The sequence below is a fragment of the Macrobrachium rosenbergii genome, chromosome 52, assembly GCF_040412425.1.
Source record: "Macrobrachium rosenbergii isolate ZJJX-2024 chromosome 52, ASM4041242v1, whole genome shotgun sequence".
Taxonomy (NCBI): domain Eukaryota; kingdom Metazoa; phylum Arthropoda; class Malacostraca; order Decapoda; family Palaemonidae; genus Macrobrachium; species Macrobrachium rosenbergii.
In genome coordinates, this window is record NC_089792.1 from 21590606 (window position 1) to 21607288 (window position 16683).

Here is a 16683-nt window from a genome sequence, read left to right on the forward strand (position 1 = left end):
TAGATATCTGGTTGATCTCCACTGCTATGGACAGTAAATATTAAGGAAAGTCTAACTGTTTCGCAAACAGCGTGTCCAAAACCTGGGAGAAAGTTAAGTATACCTTAGTTTTACTAGACCACTGAGCTGATTAACAGCTCTCCTAGGGCTGGCCCGAAGGATTAGACATTTTACGTGGCTAAGAACCAATTGGTTACTTAGCAACGGGACCTACTGTACAGCTTATTGTGGAAGAGAGAGAGAGAGAGAGAGAGAGAGAGAGAGAGAGAGAGAGAGAGAGAGAGTGGGTTGGCGGGGAAATCTCGTGTGAAAAGGAAATGTGGTGGAGATAGGTTGATTTATTTATGAGTTTTTCTTTACTCAAAATTTCCCTCAAGTGCTTTACTCGACACTTGTGCAAAAAAGTGAATGGAATCAACTTGAGTCTTGAAACTTATGACTGAGCCCATTGAAGGCACCAACTGAATTGTGATTTACTTTGAATATTAACTTGTGGTAGGAAGGAAGGTGTTTCAGTCAATATAAATAAAAAACTAAGAAGGAAAACTCTCACGATAGATTCAGTACAAACGTTGAGCTCTACTGCCCTCTACCACAAGTTTAAATCTGGCTTTGAAGTGACACCAAGGTATTTTATTTAACCCGTAACCAAACCATCCACAGGACTTTTTTAAACTTTCTCATTTTAGGCAGCTTGTGTAAAGCAATCTTGGTTAATTCTTGCGTTATTTCATCGTCTCAGCTCAGATGTCTCGGAGTTGCAATAAGAAAATGCAATTGCAAGCCTACTGTACTGGCATATTTGGAGCGACTTAGCAGCAGACTTTACATGGTGGAGGCAGTGAAGGAGAGTTATTATTCCTTTTAGGTTACCCTCCACTGGCTTGGTCTCCTGTAGCTGCTCCTCTGTCTTCTCCAGCAGAAGTCTCTCTCTTTTAGTAGGAGGTTACATTTAGAGAGAAGAAATGGACCAGGCAGTAACTTACTGGGATTTTACCTCGACTTTTTTCCTAACTCCATAAGCAACTAGAAATTGGCAACCATTACTAGACACACTGAGGCTGAATGACTTTATGTGTCTGTCCCCATGCTCTTGTTTTTCCAGCATGGTTTTAGTGACTTTCCAAAAGAACAATCAGATGTTTTGGTGGACGTGAAGCATTTTTCTCATACCAGTACATCTTCAATCACCCAAGTTTTTTCAAGGGGTATTTATAGAGGAGGTACTGCTGTTCAAGGCGCTTTGTTTGGGCTCGTGTACAGCGTCTCTGTAAGTATTCATAGGGAATTTGTTCCCTTAGGTGGATGGTGTAGATTTTTAGGAGGAAGAAATCTTTTCCTCTAAGTCAACTGGCTCAAGTTGGCCAACTCTTGACAGTATGCCAGAGGCCAAGGATCTGTTGCTTCACCTGGCTCAGTCTCTGTGCAATATGATTTTCAGTTGACTTCCCTAACTACTCCTCATTCTTATCTAGTGATATGGGGATGATACTTGAATTTGCAGGCTTGTCTGTCAGAAGATGAATAGGCACTTGCTTCTTGAAGAATTTTAGCCCTGAAGTAAGCTTCCTAAGCGGTAAGGGTTTCTTTATTAAAAAACATGGCTTCACTGGGGATTTTGTCAGAATAATCAGGCTCAATTGCAGTACAGTCTCAGCACAGCATAAGGGATGATGACTTGCAGCGAATGTCACCAAGTTCTGTAGGAGGGATGCTGAAACCAAGAATTGACCATTTTATTCTTAAACCTAAGTCCAGTTTTTTGTTTTTCCCCTGTCATGTAATACACAACAAAGAATTTGTACTAGTTTCGTTACACTTACATAGAAGGGCCAACACTACACCTAGTAAAGGTTACTAGATGTCAGGGCAGTGGAAAGTTCATCAAAGATGCCTAGCAGCTTTATCCCTGGTCAGAAACAAAGTCCTAGTGGAAAGATTGTTTCCTTGAGTGAAATGAACAACACATTGGTTTGATAATTCATTCTGTGGAAGGACAGTGTTTTTGCCGATTGGGGATTCAAAAGCACAAAACTACCTACAGAGTGGCCATTACATCTGCTAGTTCAACAGTTGCTGTGGGATTAGAGGAGCACTCAATGTAGATTTAATAGCAGGCAGATGTACAGGAACAACCAGTCAATTATTACCTCTTTGAGGGCCCTCAAGTTTGAGCAGTAAATGTGTTTCTTTAAGTTTGGCTTCCCCCTCTATCTACTCCAAGGAAGTAATGAGCAAATTTCTCCTTCAAGAAATGCTTAGTGTCTCCTTTAGAGCCCTAGTAGCCTCAGAGCAAATGATTTTCAAAATTTCTAGCTCTCTCGGTAGATGTCCCTCTTAATCTTCCGTTACAGGGAAATTGACTCAAACTACAGAATTCTATGAACTTCCACTAAATTCTGCAACTCACACTCAACTGCTTGGAGATGCTTGACTGTCTCCTCCAAATAGGGGATTTTCAAAGGTATCATGGGTTCTTTCCTTATCAAGTGGAGAACAACCGTGGCCTTGTGTCAGAAGCTCAAAAGCAGTGATTTGTGTATTACTCAGGGTACCTTTCTAGAGGAGTTTTCAGCACCTGGAACCTTGCAGACATCAAAGTTTCTCTGCTTTCTTGGATATAATATGACTTTTTCACCGTCTACTTTCAAGGCTATCGTTCCATACTTTCCTTGGCATTACGTCATGTGCTTTTAGATCTGGCTGATGATCACCAACTTCAGGTTTTGAAATCGGTTGAGATGGAAGCTCCTTTAACTCAGTACCGTATCAATCTCTCTCTGGATTTAGACGCAAGTCAAAAGTTTATCTGCAGATTCTTTTGAGCTTCTGCAATGAGTCCCATTGAATTATTTACTATGAAAACTTATTTTATTTAGTAATATCAACAATTAAAAAAAGTAAATTTATTGCAAGCACTCTCCTTAAGGCTGTTGTAAGAGAATGCTATTTTATCTTTTTGCATTATAGCTGAGAATGAGATTAAGGATAACTTTTCAGAGAACTGTAAGAATTCAATTTAACCTCTGGTGGGGAAGAAAAGGAAACAATTCTCTGTCACGTTGGGACAATCAAGACTTACTTAGATAGGTTAAGCCTGAAAGAGTCAGTTATCCTTTTATTTGGTGATTTTAGAACCTAGAACATGTGTGTTCAACGTTAAGCCTGAAGGAGACAAAATTAACCTTTTATTTTGTGGTTTTAGAAACCTAGAACCTCTTTGTCAAAGGTTCAGCCTGGAGAAGGCAAACTTAACTTTTTGCTTTGTAGTTTTGGAAAATCTAGATGTCCTTGCCAAGGGTTAAGCCTGGAAGAGGCAAAGTTAACCTTTTATTTTGTAGTTTTAGAAACCTAGAGTGCCTTTGTCAAAAGTTAAGCCTGGAGATGGCAAAGTTAACATTTTGTTTTGTGGTTTTAGAAGACCTAGATGCCTGTCAAAGGTTAAGCCTAGAAGAGACAAAGTTAACCTTTTGTTTATTTGTTTTAGAAAACTAGAGTGTCTGTGTCAAGAACATGAGGTTCTCTGTGACGTATTTGATGGGGGCCAGTGCATGACTTTCCCCATACCTTTTACCTTTATTGAAGGTAAATATTCATAATGTGAAAACTGGTGCTACTTCATTTTGTTTAATGATAATTGTTGAATGAGGATGGGTTTAATGCAGAGCAGTGTTAGTGCAATTTGGTTTTGCCATTCAATACCTTAAGTATGCAGAATCATGTTTGAAAATCAGTAAAGCTCTTACTCCCTTACTAGTAGTGGTTAAAGTCTTTTCCTGAACTGAGGAAAGAGCAATCTTTTAGGCTCTTTGCTTTAAATCCTGGGTTTTAGTATTCTGGGAAGCATGAAGGTACATACATTGTATAGGAGCGTTATTTTATATCGTAAAGGTATCTATTTTTAGTGACTGTCATTTTATAGGGCTTTTGGACCCAGGCACAGGGGGTTCCCTCACGCTACTTCTGTTTCATTCAACCTGAATTGAAGCAGTTTTCTCCATAAGGATGCTCTTCACTGCACACATGAGACCCTTGTCCCTGAATGGAATCCAACTTCTGGTGGCAATAAGATCCAGAAAGATTCCAGATCAAGTAAAATGTTTTGGTTTAATGCAAGAAACCTTTGGCTCGAATGACTGAGAGGATTTAATCTAGCTGCACTACCCAGCATCGTCTTCTCAATGTGGGAATCAGCTAACTTTTAACAGTAGGTAAGATTCATCCCAAATAACATAAATTTTCATAATAAAATTTACTATTTGGATACTTACCTACATTGAAGTAGACCACACCCAACCTCCCCACAACTTATTGGGCTGTCAAGGAGAATTCTGACAAGAGCTTAAATATTCAAAAAACACCTGTTGGAGGCCAGGTGAACTAGGCAGTCATCTGGGCAGCCATTTGATCTTTTGTTTGTATGCCAACTCATCTATCAGTAAATCTAGCAAAGCAAAAAAGAAAAATAGCAAATGTGATACAACGCTATGAAACATGTTACCCAGTCAAGAGGAAATTTCATTGCTTACCTTTACTACAAAGTCAAGAAGTGCCATCTACTGGTAGCTTGATAGTGACCACATCAAAAAGGCTACTTAGTGCATACTAGATTGCAAGAAATAAGAGATGAAATAAAATAGGATACTAAAGTTCCCCAAAAGATCAATCATATTACAGTATCATATATAACTAATTATTGTCTTTACACTGTAACTCACAATAGGTCAAAATAAGTCAAAGTCCAGTACATTCCCACTGAGTACATTTTTAACCTCTTTCTCAGCAAAATGTCTGAAGAGGTCAAATAAATCTCTTATTAAACAAAATGCATAAAAATAAAGACATGGGAATTCCCCCCAAGTTACTTTATAAAGTACACACAATATAATAAATGCTTGACACAGGAGACAATATATAAATGAAAAAAGCAATCTACAGTTTGGGAAATCAAACGTGATTCCTACCTTCAAACAGCAATGTTCACAGTCTTAATCAATAGGTCTCAAACCACAGAGTCTTCACTGAAGACTTTTAATAAAGTTCAGTGTTGGTCTTTGAATGATCAATTTTCTCATAACCAATCCATTAACACCTTGGGACTCCGCCTAAAAGAAACGCACATACACACATCTACACCGGAACCTGGACATTTCCAGCGAATGCACTCACAAGTCATGTGGCAAGTTTCCACGTCTTGAGAATGCTTGCTGTAACAGTTGTTAATTAAACATCTACAGTGTATTGTAATTCATAAAATACTTGTGGCCTATAAACTTTTCACATATACAAATGCAAGGACACACACACACTGCATAGTGATGGTAATGTCAACATTGATTACACACAGGCATACAAGTAAAGTTTGTGATATTAAGAGATGAAATGAAAAATCAAATTCCAATAAAACAAAATGATCAACTACTTTTTGAGTAGTGTTCTTAAAACAATTTGCTTTGGACAGTCGTCAATGAAAATGATATTTTAATGATAAAATAAAGTTTGTTCATACTTACCTGGCAGATATATATATAGCTGTAATCTCTGAAGTCCGACAGAATTTCAAAATTCACGGCACACGCAGTGGCCCGATCAGGTGGTTAGTACACGTTCCTGCCGCTGGGAGGCGGGCATCAGGAACCATTCCCATTTTCTATTCAGATTTTCTAACGCCACTGTCTCCTGAGGGGGGAGGGGAGGGCAATATGAATATATATATCTGCCAGGTAAGTATGAACAAACTTTATTTTATCATTAAAATATCATATTGTTCATGAGACTTACCTGTCAGATATATATATAGCTGAATACCACCTTTGGAGGGGTGGAGACAGCCAAGTGGGGAAAAACAAATTTAAAGGTAAAATTATTTTGGTTCCTTACCTGATAGCATAGCTGACTGAGTGGTTACTGTCACCCTAGTCTGCTTCTGCTTTTCTAGAGACCCCAGCGAGGTAGTGACCCATAAAGCTGGCGACTGCTAGATGATCTGTCAACGGGGGCGTGACCACAATGTGACTAGATCATAGACCATACAACAAGGACAAAAGAGCATACCAACCACCTAACCAACACTAAGACATTAGTCTGCAATGGATTGGGAAGACTGTCTCCATCAATCGACCCAACAACCATAAAAACACAATTAAAAAACCCTTCCTAAGCAGGATTAAAGGATAGGAGCAGAGCTACCCCCTGACCCCAAGGTTGTTGAAGCAGCAATGTATGGTCCCAGCGAAAAGCAATTTTCGTATGCTACCTTAACATCTCTCAAATAGTGTGAGGCAAACACCGATTCGCTTCGCCAAAATGTGGCACTGAGAATGTCACTGAGTGCCATATTTTTCTGGAACGCCATGGAGGTAGCGACCGCCCTCACCTCGTGGGCGTTGACTCTCAACAACTTGAAGTTGGAGTCGTCACAACAAGAATGTGCCTCCTTGATGACATTCCTAATGAAGAATGCCAGTGCATTCTTCGACATGGGATTAACTGGCTGCCTCACAGAACACCATAAGTTATCCGAGGGACCACGAATATCCTGAGTTCTTTTAAGGTAATACTTGAGAGTTCTAACAGGACATAGAACTCTCTCAGGTTCCTGTCCAATAAGGTCTGTCAAACCTTTAATTTCAAAAAATCTAGGCCAAGGGTTAGAAGGCCTTTCGTTCTTAGCCAAGAACGTAGGGGTTAAAGAACAGACAGCATTGTGTCCCTTGAAGCCCACATGACGGTTGATAGCCTGAACTTCGCTCACTCTCTTCGCCGTCGCCAGAGCAGTGAGGAAGACCGTTTTCCTAGTAACATCCCTAAAAGATGCAGATTGGAGAGGCTCAAAAGGACTGGACATTAAAAACTTGAGCACAACGTCCAAATTCCAAGTAGGAGGAATTGGCCGAGGAACCTTAGACGTCTCGAAAGACCTCAAGAGATCGTGGAGGTCCTTATTGTCAGACAAATCCAGTCCTCTGTGTCTGAAAACAGAAGAAAGCATGCTCCGATAACCTTTGATAGTCGGAACTGCTAACTTGAGTTTTTCTCTCAAATAAAGGAGGAAATCAGCGATCTGGCTCACAGAGGTCGAGGAAGAGAAATTCCTTCTTGCTGCACCAACCCCTAAGGTTGCCCACTTCGCTTGATAAACTCTGATAGAGGAAGCTCTTCTGGCTCTAGCGATGGCCCGTGCCACTTACATTTTAGAAAACCCCTCGCTCTGACCAATTTTTCGATAGTCTGAATGCAGTCAGGTTCAGAGCGGGGAGGTTTTGATGATATCTCATGAAGTGGGGTTGTCTGAGCAGATCTGCTCTCATAGGTAGGGTCCTCGGAACGTCTATCAACCAGAAGAGAATCTCCGAGAATCAGTGGTTCGAAGGCCAAAACGGGGCGATGAGAGTCATCCTTGTTCCTTGTGAGGCTGAGAACTTGCGAATCACTTCTCCCAGAATCTTGAACGGGGAAAGGCATATACGTCCATCCCCGTCAATCCCAGAGAAGAGCGTCTATCGCCACTGCCCCGGGCCGAGTACAGGGGAGCAGTAGAGGGAAGCCTCGCCGTTCTTGAGGTCGCGAAGAGATCCACGAGAGGGCGACCCCAAAGTTTCAGAGATCTTGGCAAACCTCCTGATGAAGGGTCCATTCCGTCGGCAGAAGTTGATGGCGCCAACTGAGCAGGTCTGCTCGAACATTTTCGACCCTGCAACAAATCTTGTGAGGATTGAGATGTTGCGAGCATGAGCCCAAAGGAGAATCTCTCTTGCAAGGCCGAACAGGGAACGAGGGTGTGTTCCGCCTTGTTTCTTGAGGTAAGCCAACGCCCGTGGTGTTGTCGAGTTCACTTGAACAACACGATTGGAAACGGACCTCGAAGAATTGGAGGGCTAAGAAGATCGCCGCCAACTCTTTGATGTTGATGTGCCAGGACACCTGTTTCCCTTTCCAGGTTCCTGACACTTCTTTTCCCCCCAGTGTTGCCCCCCAACCTGCTGATGATGCGTCGGAAAACAACACTAGGTCGGGGCTCAGAAGCTTGAGGGAGATCCCTTTTCCTAACTTCGGATCGAGCCACCACTTCAGGCACTTCTTTATGGAAGGAAGGATCCTCAATTCCTCTTCCAAGTCTTCCTTGTTTGCCAGTTCTCCAATAGATAGAACTGAAGAGGCCTGAGATGCAGTCTTCCCAGAGAAACAAACTTCTCCAGCGAGGAAATGGTCCCCAGCAGACTCATCCATTCCCTTACCGAGCATGTTTCCTTCTCCAAGAAGACCGAGACTTTTTCGCAACATTGAAACTGCCGTTCTTGCGATGGAGACGCTAGAAAAGCCCGCTGAATTCATCTGAATCCCCAGATAAACAATGGACTGTGAGGATCAGCTGCAACTTTTCTGCATTGACTAGAAGTCCCAGGGACTTCACGAGTTCCAGAGTTAACTGAAGGTCCTCCAGACACCTTTGTTTTGACGACGCTTGCGGATCAACCAGTCGTCCAGGTAAAGAGAGATCCTGACGCCCGAGAGGTGCAACCACATCGCTGTGCTGAGTCCAAAGCAGAGAACCCTGAACTGGTAAGTCTTGCCCCCCAAGACAAACCGGAGATACTTCATCGAACGCGGATGAATAGGAACGTGGAAGTAGGCATCTTGGAGATCCAACGATACCATCCAATCCCGGGACGAAGGGCTCTAGTATTGACTGAGACGTCTCCATCTTGAACTTGTCCTTCAGGACAAAGTCGTTCAGCCTGCTGACGTCCAAGACGGGTCTCCAACCTCCTGAATGTTTCGGGACTAGAAACAGTCTGTTGTAAAATCCCGGGGATTTTGTGTCTAAGACCTGCTCCACTGCTCTCTTCTCGAGCATCTGTTTGAGAAGTTCGAACAGAATTTTCTGCTTGGCAGGATGGTAATGGGGAGACAGATCTCTGGGGGTTGGAGACAAAGGAGGAAGAGTCAGAAAAGGAATTAGGTAGCCTCTCTCTACTACTTGGAGGGACCAAGCGTCTGCCCCTCTCTCTCTCCAGGCTTGGGCAAAATGAAGAAGCCTGGCTCCTACTGGTGTCTGGAGGTGAAAGGAGTCACTTGCCACCTCTCTTGGAGGCGACTTTGCCTCTAGGGAAACCTCTCCCTCGAGGCGCGGGTTTCGAGAAGCTCCCCATGGAAGCTCCTCCACGAAAGGGCTGCTTCTTCTTAGCCTGCTGTGGAAAAGATGAGGACGATGATGGTGCTGAAGGACGCTTAGAAGACCTGGAAAGGAGGTCTTGAGTCGCCTTCTCTTGAAGGCTGGCAGCGATATCTTTAACCAAGGTCTGGGGAAAGAGATGAAAAACTTGAGAAAGGAGCGAACTGTAGCTCTCCCTTCTGTGTTGGGGAAACCGACTTCGCCGAGAAAAGCAAAAAAACAATGCCCTCTTCTTTAAAAGGGCCGACGAAAACTGCGAAGCAAGTTCTTCAGAGCCATCCTGACAGCCTTGTCCATGCACATGTACACTGGACAGCTCCCCAGACTAATGGAACTCGGGCTAGTAGCCTTCGTGTGCAAAACTCCCAGACACCAGTCCAAGAAGTTAAAGATTTCCACAGTCCTGAAGAGTCCTTTAAGATGGTGGTCCATTTCCGTAAGAGTCCAAGAAACCTTAGAAGAGGACAAAAATGAGATCTTCTGGAGGCGTCAACAAGACTCGCAAAGTCCCCTTGAGAAGTCGAGGAACTGTCAAGCCAATATCTTCACCTGTCTCATACCACATGCCTGCTTTGCCGGACAAACGTGAAGGAGGCAAAGCGAAAGACTTTCCTTGGTTTTTCTCGTAGTCATCCAGTCCTGAACTTTCTTGAAAGCCCTCTTGGTAGAGAAGGACTTCTTCATCTTAAGAAAACCAGGAGTTCTTCTCGCTGAGACGAAGCCAACTGTGAAGGGGAGAGCGAGGGCTGAAGCTTGAAAAGTATCAGAAACAGATCCTTAAACAAAAAAGTCAGAGTTTGATAATCAGTAGAAGAAGAAGCTTGTTTCTCTTCGTCCGAAGGCTCTGACGGAGGGGTTCTTCTTCCTCCGCTGGAGGGTCAAGAGAGCGAGGAGGAAGGGAGACCCGACTTCGCCGATACGTAAGCGGGACCTCTGTATTTAGAAGAAGTCGTGGCTAAATCCTGAAGAACGACAGAAGTCGAAGCAGGAAGTTGAGCATCATGAAGCACTGCAGGCGTGATGTCAACGTAAGAAGAGCGTGAAGATATAAAGCGAGGCGAGCGAGGTGTGTCCTGGCGGGGAGCGCGCGCAGCTGCGCATGGCTGGATACGGAAAAGAACTTCACGTTGTGGCGGCGTCCTGGAAGGAAGCGCCCGAGGCTCAATGCGGCGCCGAGCGTGAGGGCGCGAAGAAGCGAGACGCTCCTGGGCGTATCGAGAGAAACGTCAACTCTTCAAATCGGGGAAGACGAGAAGGAAGCTCCTTTATACCTTCTTTAGGAGAAAGACGAGAGGCTTCAAGCGATCTAGCAGACGAAGATGACGAAGCAGGAGACGAAGGTGAAGGCCTGGACTTCTTAACAGGCAGATGCAGATCCTTACGGCGAGGCCTGTCCTTTCTATGGTCCATGAGTATCCAGCTGCTGTTGCAAGCCCAACAAAATCTGACGTGTTGGAGAAACAGCTCTCTCGGGAGAAGGGCTGAACCTGCGAGAAGGAGAGGGAGAAGGGACGTCTTCTTCTTTCTCACCGGTGAATAAGCAACAGCCCTTGCCTTAGCGCGACTGGGGGGTTGAGCAGCGTCATCATCCATTGCACAACGAAACTTCTTCCGCTGAGGAACATCCCCGAAACTTTCAGGGGAAGAGCACAAAACGTCTAGAGGAAGAGGACCTGCCGAAGGGACGTCAGATCGGTGGGAAGTCCCCGTAACCTTCATGCGGCTTTCGACATGTCCCTCCCTGTATCCTGGGAGTTCGGCAGAGGTCAGGCCTAGAAGCATTATAGGGCCGATCTGATGCCCCCTCCACAACACTAGGGGCATTAACTCAAACAACACTTTGCGCTTGCAGGGCATTCACTTTGTTTTCAAGAGCGCGAATTGACTCTAAAACGAGAGCCAAGGTATTATTCTCTGCAGCAACAACCTCAGGGCCAGAAGGCAACACTGCAGGGTTAGGACTAAAAACTACAGGGTTACTAACATGAGAAATCCTGACTGTCCGTCTACAGAAGCACTCCTGGAGGAAGACCTCCTCAACCTATCACGCTCCAATTTTCGCATATAGGATTCATACATTCATTACAACGATTATCCATAGAACATTCCATACCCCTGCATTTCATACATAAAGTGTGAGGATCTACAGAAGCCTTCGATAACCTCACCTTACAATCACCCAAGCTACAGACACGATAGCTAGAGGAAGACATCTTATTTAAAGAAAAGTCAAAAGCAAAATCAAAAACAGTCCAGAAAAGCGTATGCCAAGTCACAGATCCAAGTCGAAACCAAAAAACAACCAAAATACTTAAGTGACAACAAATTTCGAAATCCAAATGGCGGGGAACTGACAACAGATGTTGACAGTCCGGCGACACAGAAAATCTGAATAGAAAATGGGAATGGTTCTGATGCCCGCCTCCCAGCGGCGGGAATGTGTACTAACCACCTGATCGGCCACTGCGTGTGCCGCGAATTTTGAAATTCTGTCGGACTTCGGAGATTACAGCTATATTTATATCTGACAGGTAAGTCTCATGAACAAAATGCCATATATAATAAAGATGTAAACACAGTGTTGTAATGCAATACACAAAGTTTGCGCATTACAAACCGAACGAACTAATTTTTTTGGTTGACTGTACTAGGCTAGGCTTTCAAACATAATTACCAAATTACAGCTTATGTAACAATTCATAACCATCTCTTTATTTAATTAACAACCACTTATCACAGAACTGACATAAAAACATTGAGTATGACATAAACAAATGAATCGGGGAACAATTTTGAGGGGGATTTGACGTTAACAAAGTATGTTAGTTTACCCATTTAACATTTATTTACAAAAATAAAAATAGTAATTCCAGTAATACATTCTTTCTTTTAGCAACTATAAAATGACTCTCCTAATTTTTTCAGTAGTAGACTTAATCAGCTGATTCTGAGAACATAAACATTAGTCACTGAAATGGCTGATGACTGGTTTTCTTATACAGTACATATTACGATGATGATATAACATGATAATAATACATACAGCATGGATTGGATTCAGTAAATAAAATATCAGTTTCGTTACCATTACCTTTACCTTATATGTAGTTGTAATAGCCTATTTGACTTTAGCAAATGAAAACTGTGTATCACCTAACCTAGGTCAATAGCTCACACATACACATTTTGTATCTTGTGCATGGTATTACAATATGGTAACAACTGGTAAGAAAGTTGCTGTATAAAAATACATTAATGGTCATAAAACCATGGCAGACTGTGGATAAACACAAATATGCTACCTGCCTACTGAATTATGTCATTTGAGAGAGAGAGAGAGAGAGAGAGAGAGAGAGAGAGAGAGAGAGAGAGAGAGAGAGAGATACATTTTTTCAAAGTGTAAGTGTATTTATGCAGTATATTTTGTTAAAAAATGAGGAAAAAGGAAGAAAACTAACTTTTGCATAAAGTTTTCATTTCAAAGAGTGATGGTTGTTGTTATGCAGTACTGACAAGGTTAGTAAGGAAGGGTATGGAGTTGCTGTTGAATACCCCTAGATTTTTACCATCCTTTATTCGGATTTTGCCATTACCCGACGGGCCCTTAGCTCTATTAATCCAAATAACTGAAGGATTACTTAAACACAAAAAGAGATACTTGCACTACAAGTTAGTGTCTAAAATCCAGTAATTACAGACTTAACGATAGCTTTCAGTCAGAATGCTTGTTGCTCTTTCATTACACCATTAATAGGTCCTTCTCATATCACTAATCTTACCCATTTAACACTTAGCATACATTGTGCTTTATAGCACTGTTAATTAAAAAATGATTAGCAGTAAGTCAAGCTCCCACCCATCAATCGTGATGCTTTTCACTTATGGTTATTCTACCAATTACATCTTAAGACAACAACCACACATCTGCTAGTTATGAGATCTTTACAATACTCACGTCACTTGTCCACTTATCTTACTACAGCAATACCGACAACTGATATAAAACAATCTCTGCACCTCTACGGCTTTTCATTCACAAATTAATGTGAACACTCCAAACAAATGTTATGAAAACTTGCATCTTTTATGATTTATATAGCAAAGCTACCACTGGAGTTCAAGTCTGACTAAATGTACAATGAACACCCCCAAAATTTCATCTATATCCATTTCCTTACCTGCCATTACATGAAAAGAAAATAACCGTTAGCTACCCAATAGTCATTATGCTTTTGCTCACAGCCAACCTTCACAGATTAAACTTGAATAACCATAATTTTCCTGCTCTGCAGAGGGTAAAAACAATCATATTGCTCAGCACTGCAAACCACTTAGGTAAGTTAGCTTTTCTAGTCAAGTTTCATTTTTTAATTATATAATACTCAAAATTTGGAAAATCACTTACCTGTCCATCAGTCATAACACCAGTTACCACTGGTACTACAAAGGAAGCAATTGTACTTGTCATGTTGGAAAGGCCAAACAAAGTTCCTGCAAATTACCAGAGTAAAGATTAGGCTCTCCTTGGCCTTTCAGGCATATAAAGATGGGATCTTATGTATATTATTGTATATTGTTTCCATATTTTAATTAAAACTCAATACTTGACATGGAAGAACTTTTCTCAATTCGTGTGTATATTTTGAAATTGCTATTTGAGTTTTTGGATATATATGCTACATGCCTACACGCTAAAAATAGAAGCAACTTTTTACCTCGTTATGACTGAAGTTGATGGGGCTCACCTGAATAATTTGGAGCAATATCAGCCGGATTAACAAGAGTACTTGTTGCAACTGCTCCATTGAAGAACAAACCAGTGCAGAACATGACTACAATTGCTTTCCAGTTACAGCCAACATAAGCCACACCCAGCAGCATAATGGCAGGAATCCACATTGCTAAAATTAAAAATGTACAAAATACAAGATCTAACGGCTGTAAAGCTGAAACTCTTATAAATATAAATACATCAGAATGAACAAATCAAAAGATTTCTCCAGGACATTCGACATATTTTAAATGCAATAACATTGATGAATCTCATGATCCATTATGTAAATGGGAATAATAAATGAAATAGACCCAAAGCAAACAGCTAAACAGTGATTACAACATGCCAGGAACTTATTTCTAAAAGTTTGTCCTACCTATAGTGCTAAATATCCTTCTTGTTGATCTTATGGAGAGGTACTTGTGTGTCAAGAGCCAATCTCCTATAATGCTCATGATCATAGCTCCAGCATATCGCGAGATGAAAGGGAGGGCTGATATCAAGCCGTTCTGCAAGAGAACACAACTGCAACTTCCATCAAAATATTATTGGCTTTATTTCTGGCTTACGTCAGTGATAAAAGTACTTTTATTTGTTTATCTCTGTTAAGTTTTCAGCTGTATTAAGCACTGGAAATTCTCGATTAGAATCTATCGTTATAATTTTAGCCCGAGATCTGTTTGCTTTAAATGTGGCCATGAAGGTCAGGTGTCCGTGAAACCTTTTAGCTTTCTCTTGAGAGGCAGTCAACAGTATATTAGTGCCAGTCATAAAACCCATACAGATATCTATGAAGTGCTTTTAAATTTTGAATAGTCACCTAAAAATAATGCATCCACTATTTGCAGTTTATAAATGCCTATGGGCAGTTATAAGTATACATGGAAATGATATCAAAGACTGACTATGAACTGGAAAATAAAAACAAGAGAGCAATATTCTAAATAAAGAGCTGTACCATATATAAATGGCCTTTAAGCTGTGGAATTGGTTAAAATAAAAGCCAATCAAAACTTGCAAAGATTCCCAGTCCAATTACTTTTGTAGTTAATAGAAAGTTCTAGAAACAATCTTACTCAGTGCAAATTCATTGGTTAACAATATTAAAAATTAAGCGATATTTACAAACCTTGAAATGAATAAAATGAACGGAACTACAAGTCTACAAGAAATACAAAAGTGAATAATATGAGAACTGCGGTCTACATACAACTATCATCTAAGAATAGACCTGCTTCATATTGTATCATCGTTAGAATTAAAGTTATCAGAATTATCAAAGGTTTTTGGTCCGGCTACACTTTAAATTCTGAAACTATATACAACTGAATCTTGTGGGGAGTAAAATAATGTATTATTGGGAATTCTAGTTAGCATACCAAACCAAGTATTCATATCTCAACTGGGAGGTCAGTAATGGGCTATGGATATAAATGCAATAATGGTCACTAATTTTTATAATAAATAAAATCTTTATGCTCCCCAATGACACTTCACGATATTTCAAAGCTTTATATTGCATGGAAGGACGTACCAAACTTGTTTTCAGCAAAAAATTAAAAATACTTTGGATGTGCAAATTCAGTCCTTTCAGCATTAAACATCATAATTTCAAGTCATTCATATATAATGAAATATAATGAGAAAGCAAATACCTGCTAGTTTTAGAACATTCGAAAGTCATGATGTAAAGATAACTTACTTGAAAGCTCAAGTATGCATTGCTTGCATTACGTGATTAATGATGAACATTTCCTTCCTTACCTGTAATAGGAGTTATGAATACCAACGCGATTGCCACATATGATTAGCTGAAATTTAAAACTTTTCACTCTGAAGTTCTAGGGTAGTTTTATTAAAAGGAGAGATTACCTGATCTTTATCATACTCACCTAAGAAATCCATACCAAACGACTTGCAAAACTGTTTCCCTAAAAAACATATCAGCTTGGACTTTGTAGGGAAAAATATTTCCAAGTATTTTTCCCATTTCAAGGAATCAGACATTGTAATCATTTTAAATCCTGAAGACATATTCATGTAACCAACCTCTTTAATTGAAAACCCAAGAATATTCTTCATATAAGTTGGAAGCTGCGTGTAAAAGAGTCCAATGGCCCAATTGTTGCCAAAGTCAGCCGTCATCATTGCCAGCATGGGAACGCTTGTCAGGATGGATCTCCAGGGGATGCTTTTGGGCTGATCATCTTCCAAGGAGGTTCCAGACTGCTTTATAGCCGACTCAATATATTCGAGCTCCTTGCGACTGATTCTGCATTTAAAAGAAGAACATACTACAATACTGAATCTCCATAAGGAAACAATATGAACAAAATGCATCTGCTGTTTTCCTAGTCTTTCTATGGAATACAACCCAGACGAAAAACTCAACTAAAATACAGTTTACATTGTTTACAAAATTATTAAAAGTAAGGTTTTCCTAAGAATTTCAACAATATTTTGGATTACAACAATTTTCAGCTTACAACCCAGCATCGGAACGGAACCCATCGTAAACTGGGGACTGCCTGTATCTGTATCTATATATACACTTTTGGGGCAAACTTTTTCTTGTATGTAAATTTCATTGAATTCTATGGCTTGTTGATTATTGATCAAATTCTTATTAGTTTGACAATATTTTCTGAATCTTCTAAGTTCTTCCAAATTCAGTAGATGGATGAAAAAAAATGAAGATTACCTCTTTGTTCCAGTCACTACTAAACACAGCACC

General features: G+C 40.8%; 1 protein-coding gene across 1 annotated transcript in view; it reads right to left on the minus strand.

Moving 5' to 3' along the window:
- Positions 1-13339: 13339 nt before the first annotated feature.
- Positions 13340-16683, minus strand: part of LOC136833935 (putative inorganic phosphate cotransporter) — a 3364-nt gene continuing 20 nt past the window's right edge. Inside the window, exons 1-5 of the mRNA XM_067096216.1 lie at positions 16651-16683; positions 15999-16221; positions 14326-14458; positions 13921-14076; positions 13340-13666 (exon numbers count right to left, since the gene is read on the minus strand). The exon at positions 16651-16683 is cut by the window's right edge and continues 20 nt beyond it. Coding sequence (XP_066952317.1) covers positions 13536-13666; positions 13921-14076; positions 14326-14458; positions 15999-16221; positions 16651-16683 — 676 coding nt within the window. The 3' untranslated portion in view covers positions 13340-13535. The remainder of the gene's footprint in view (positions 13667-13920; positions 14077-14325; positions 14459-15998; positions 16222-16650) is intronic.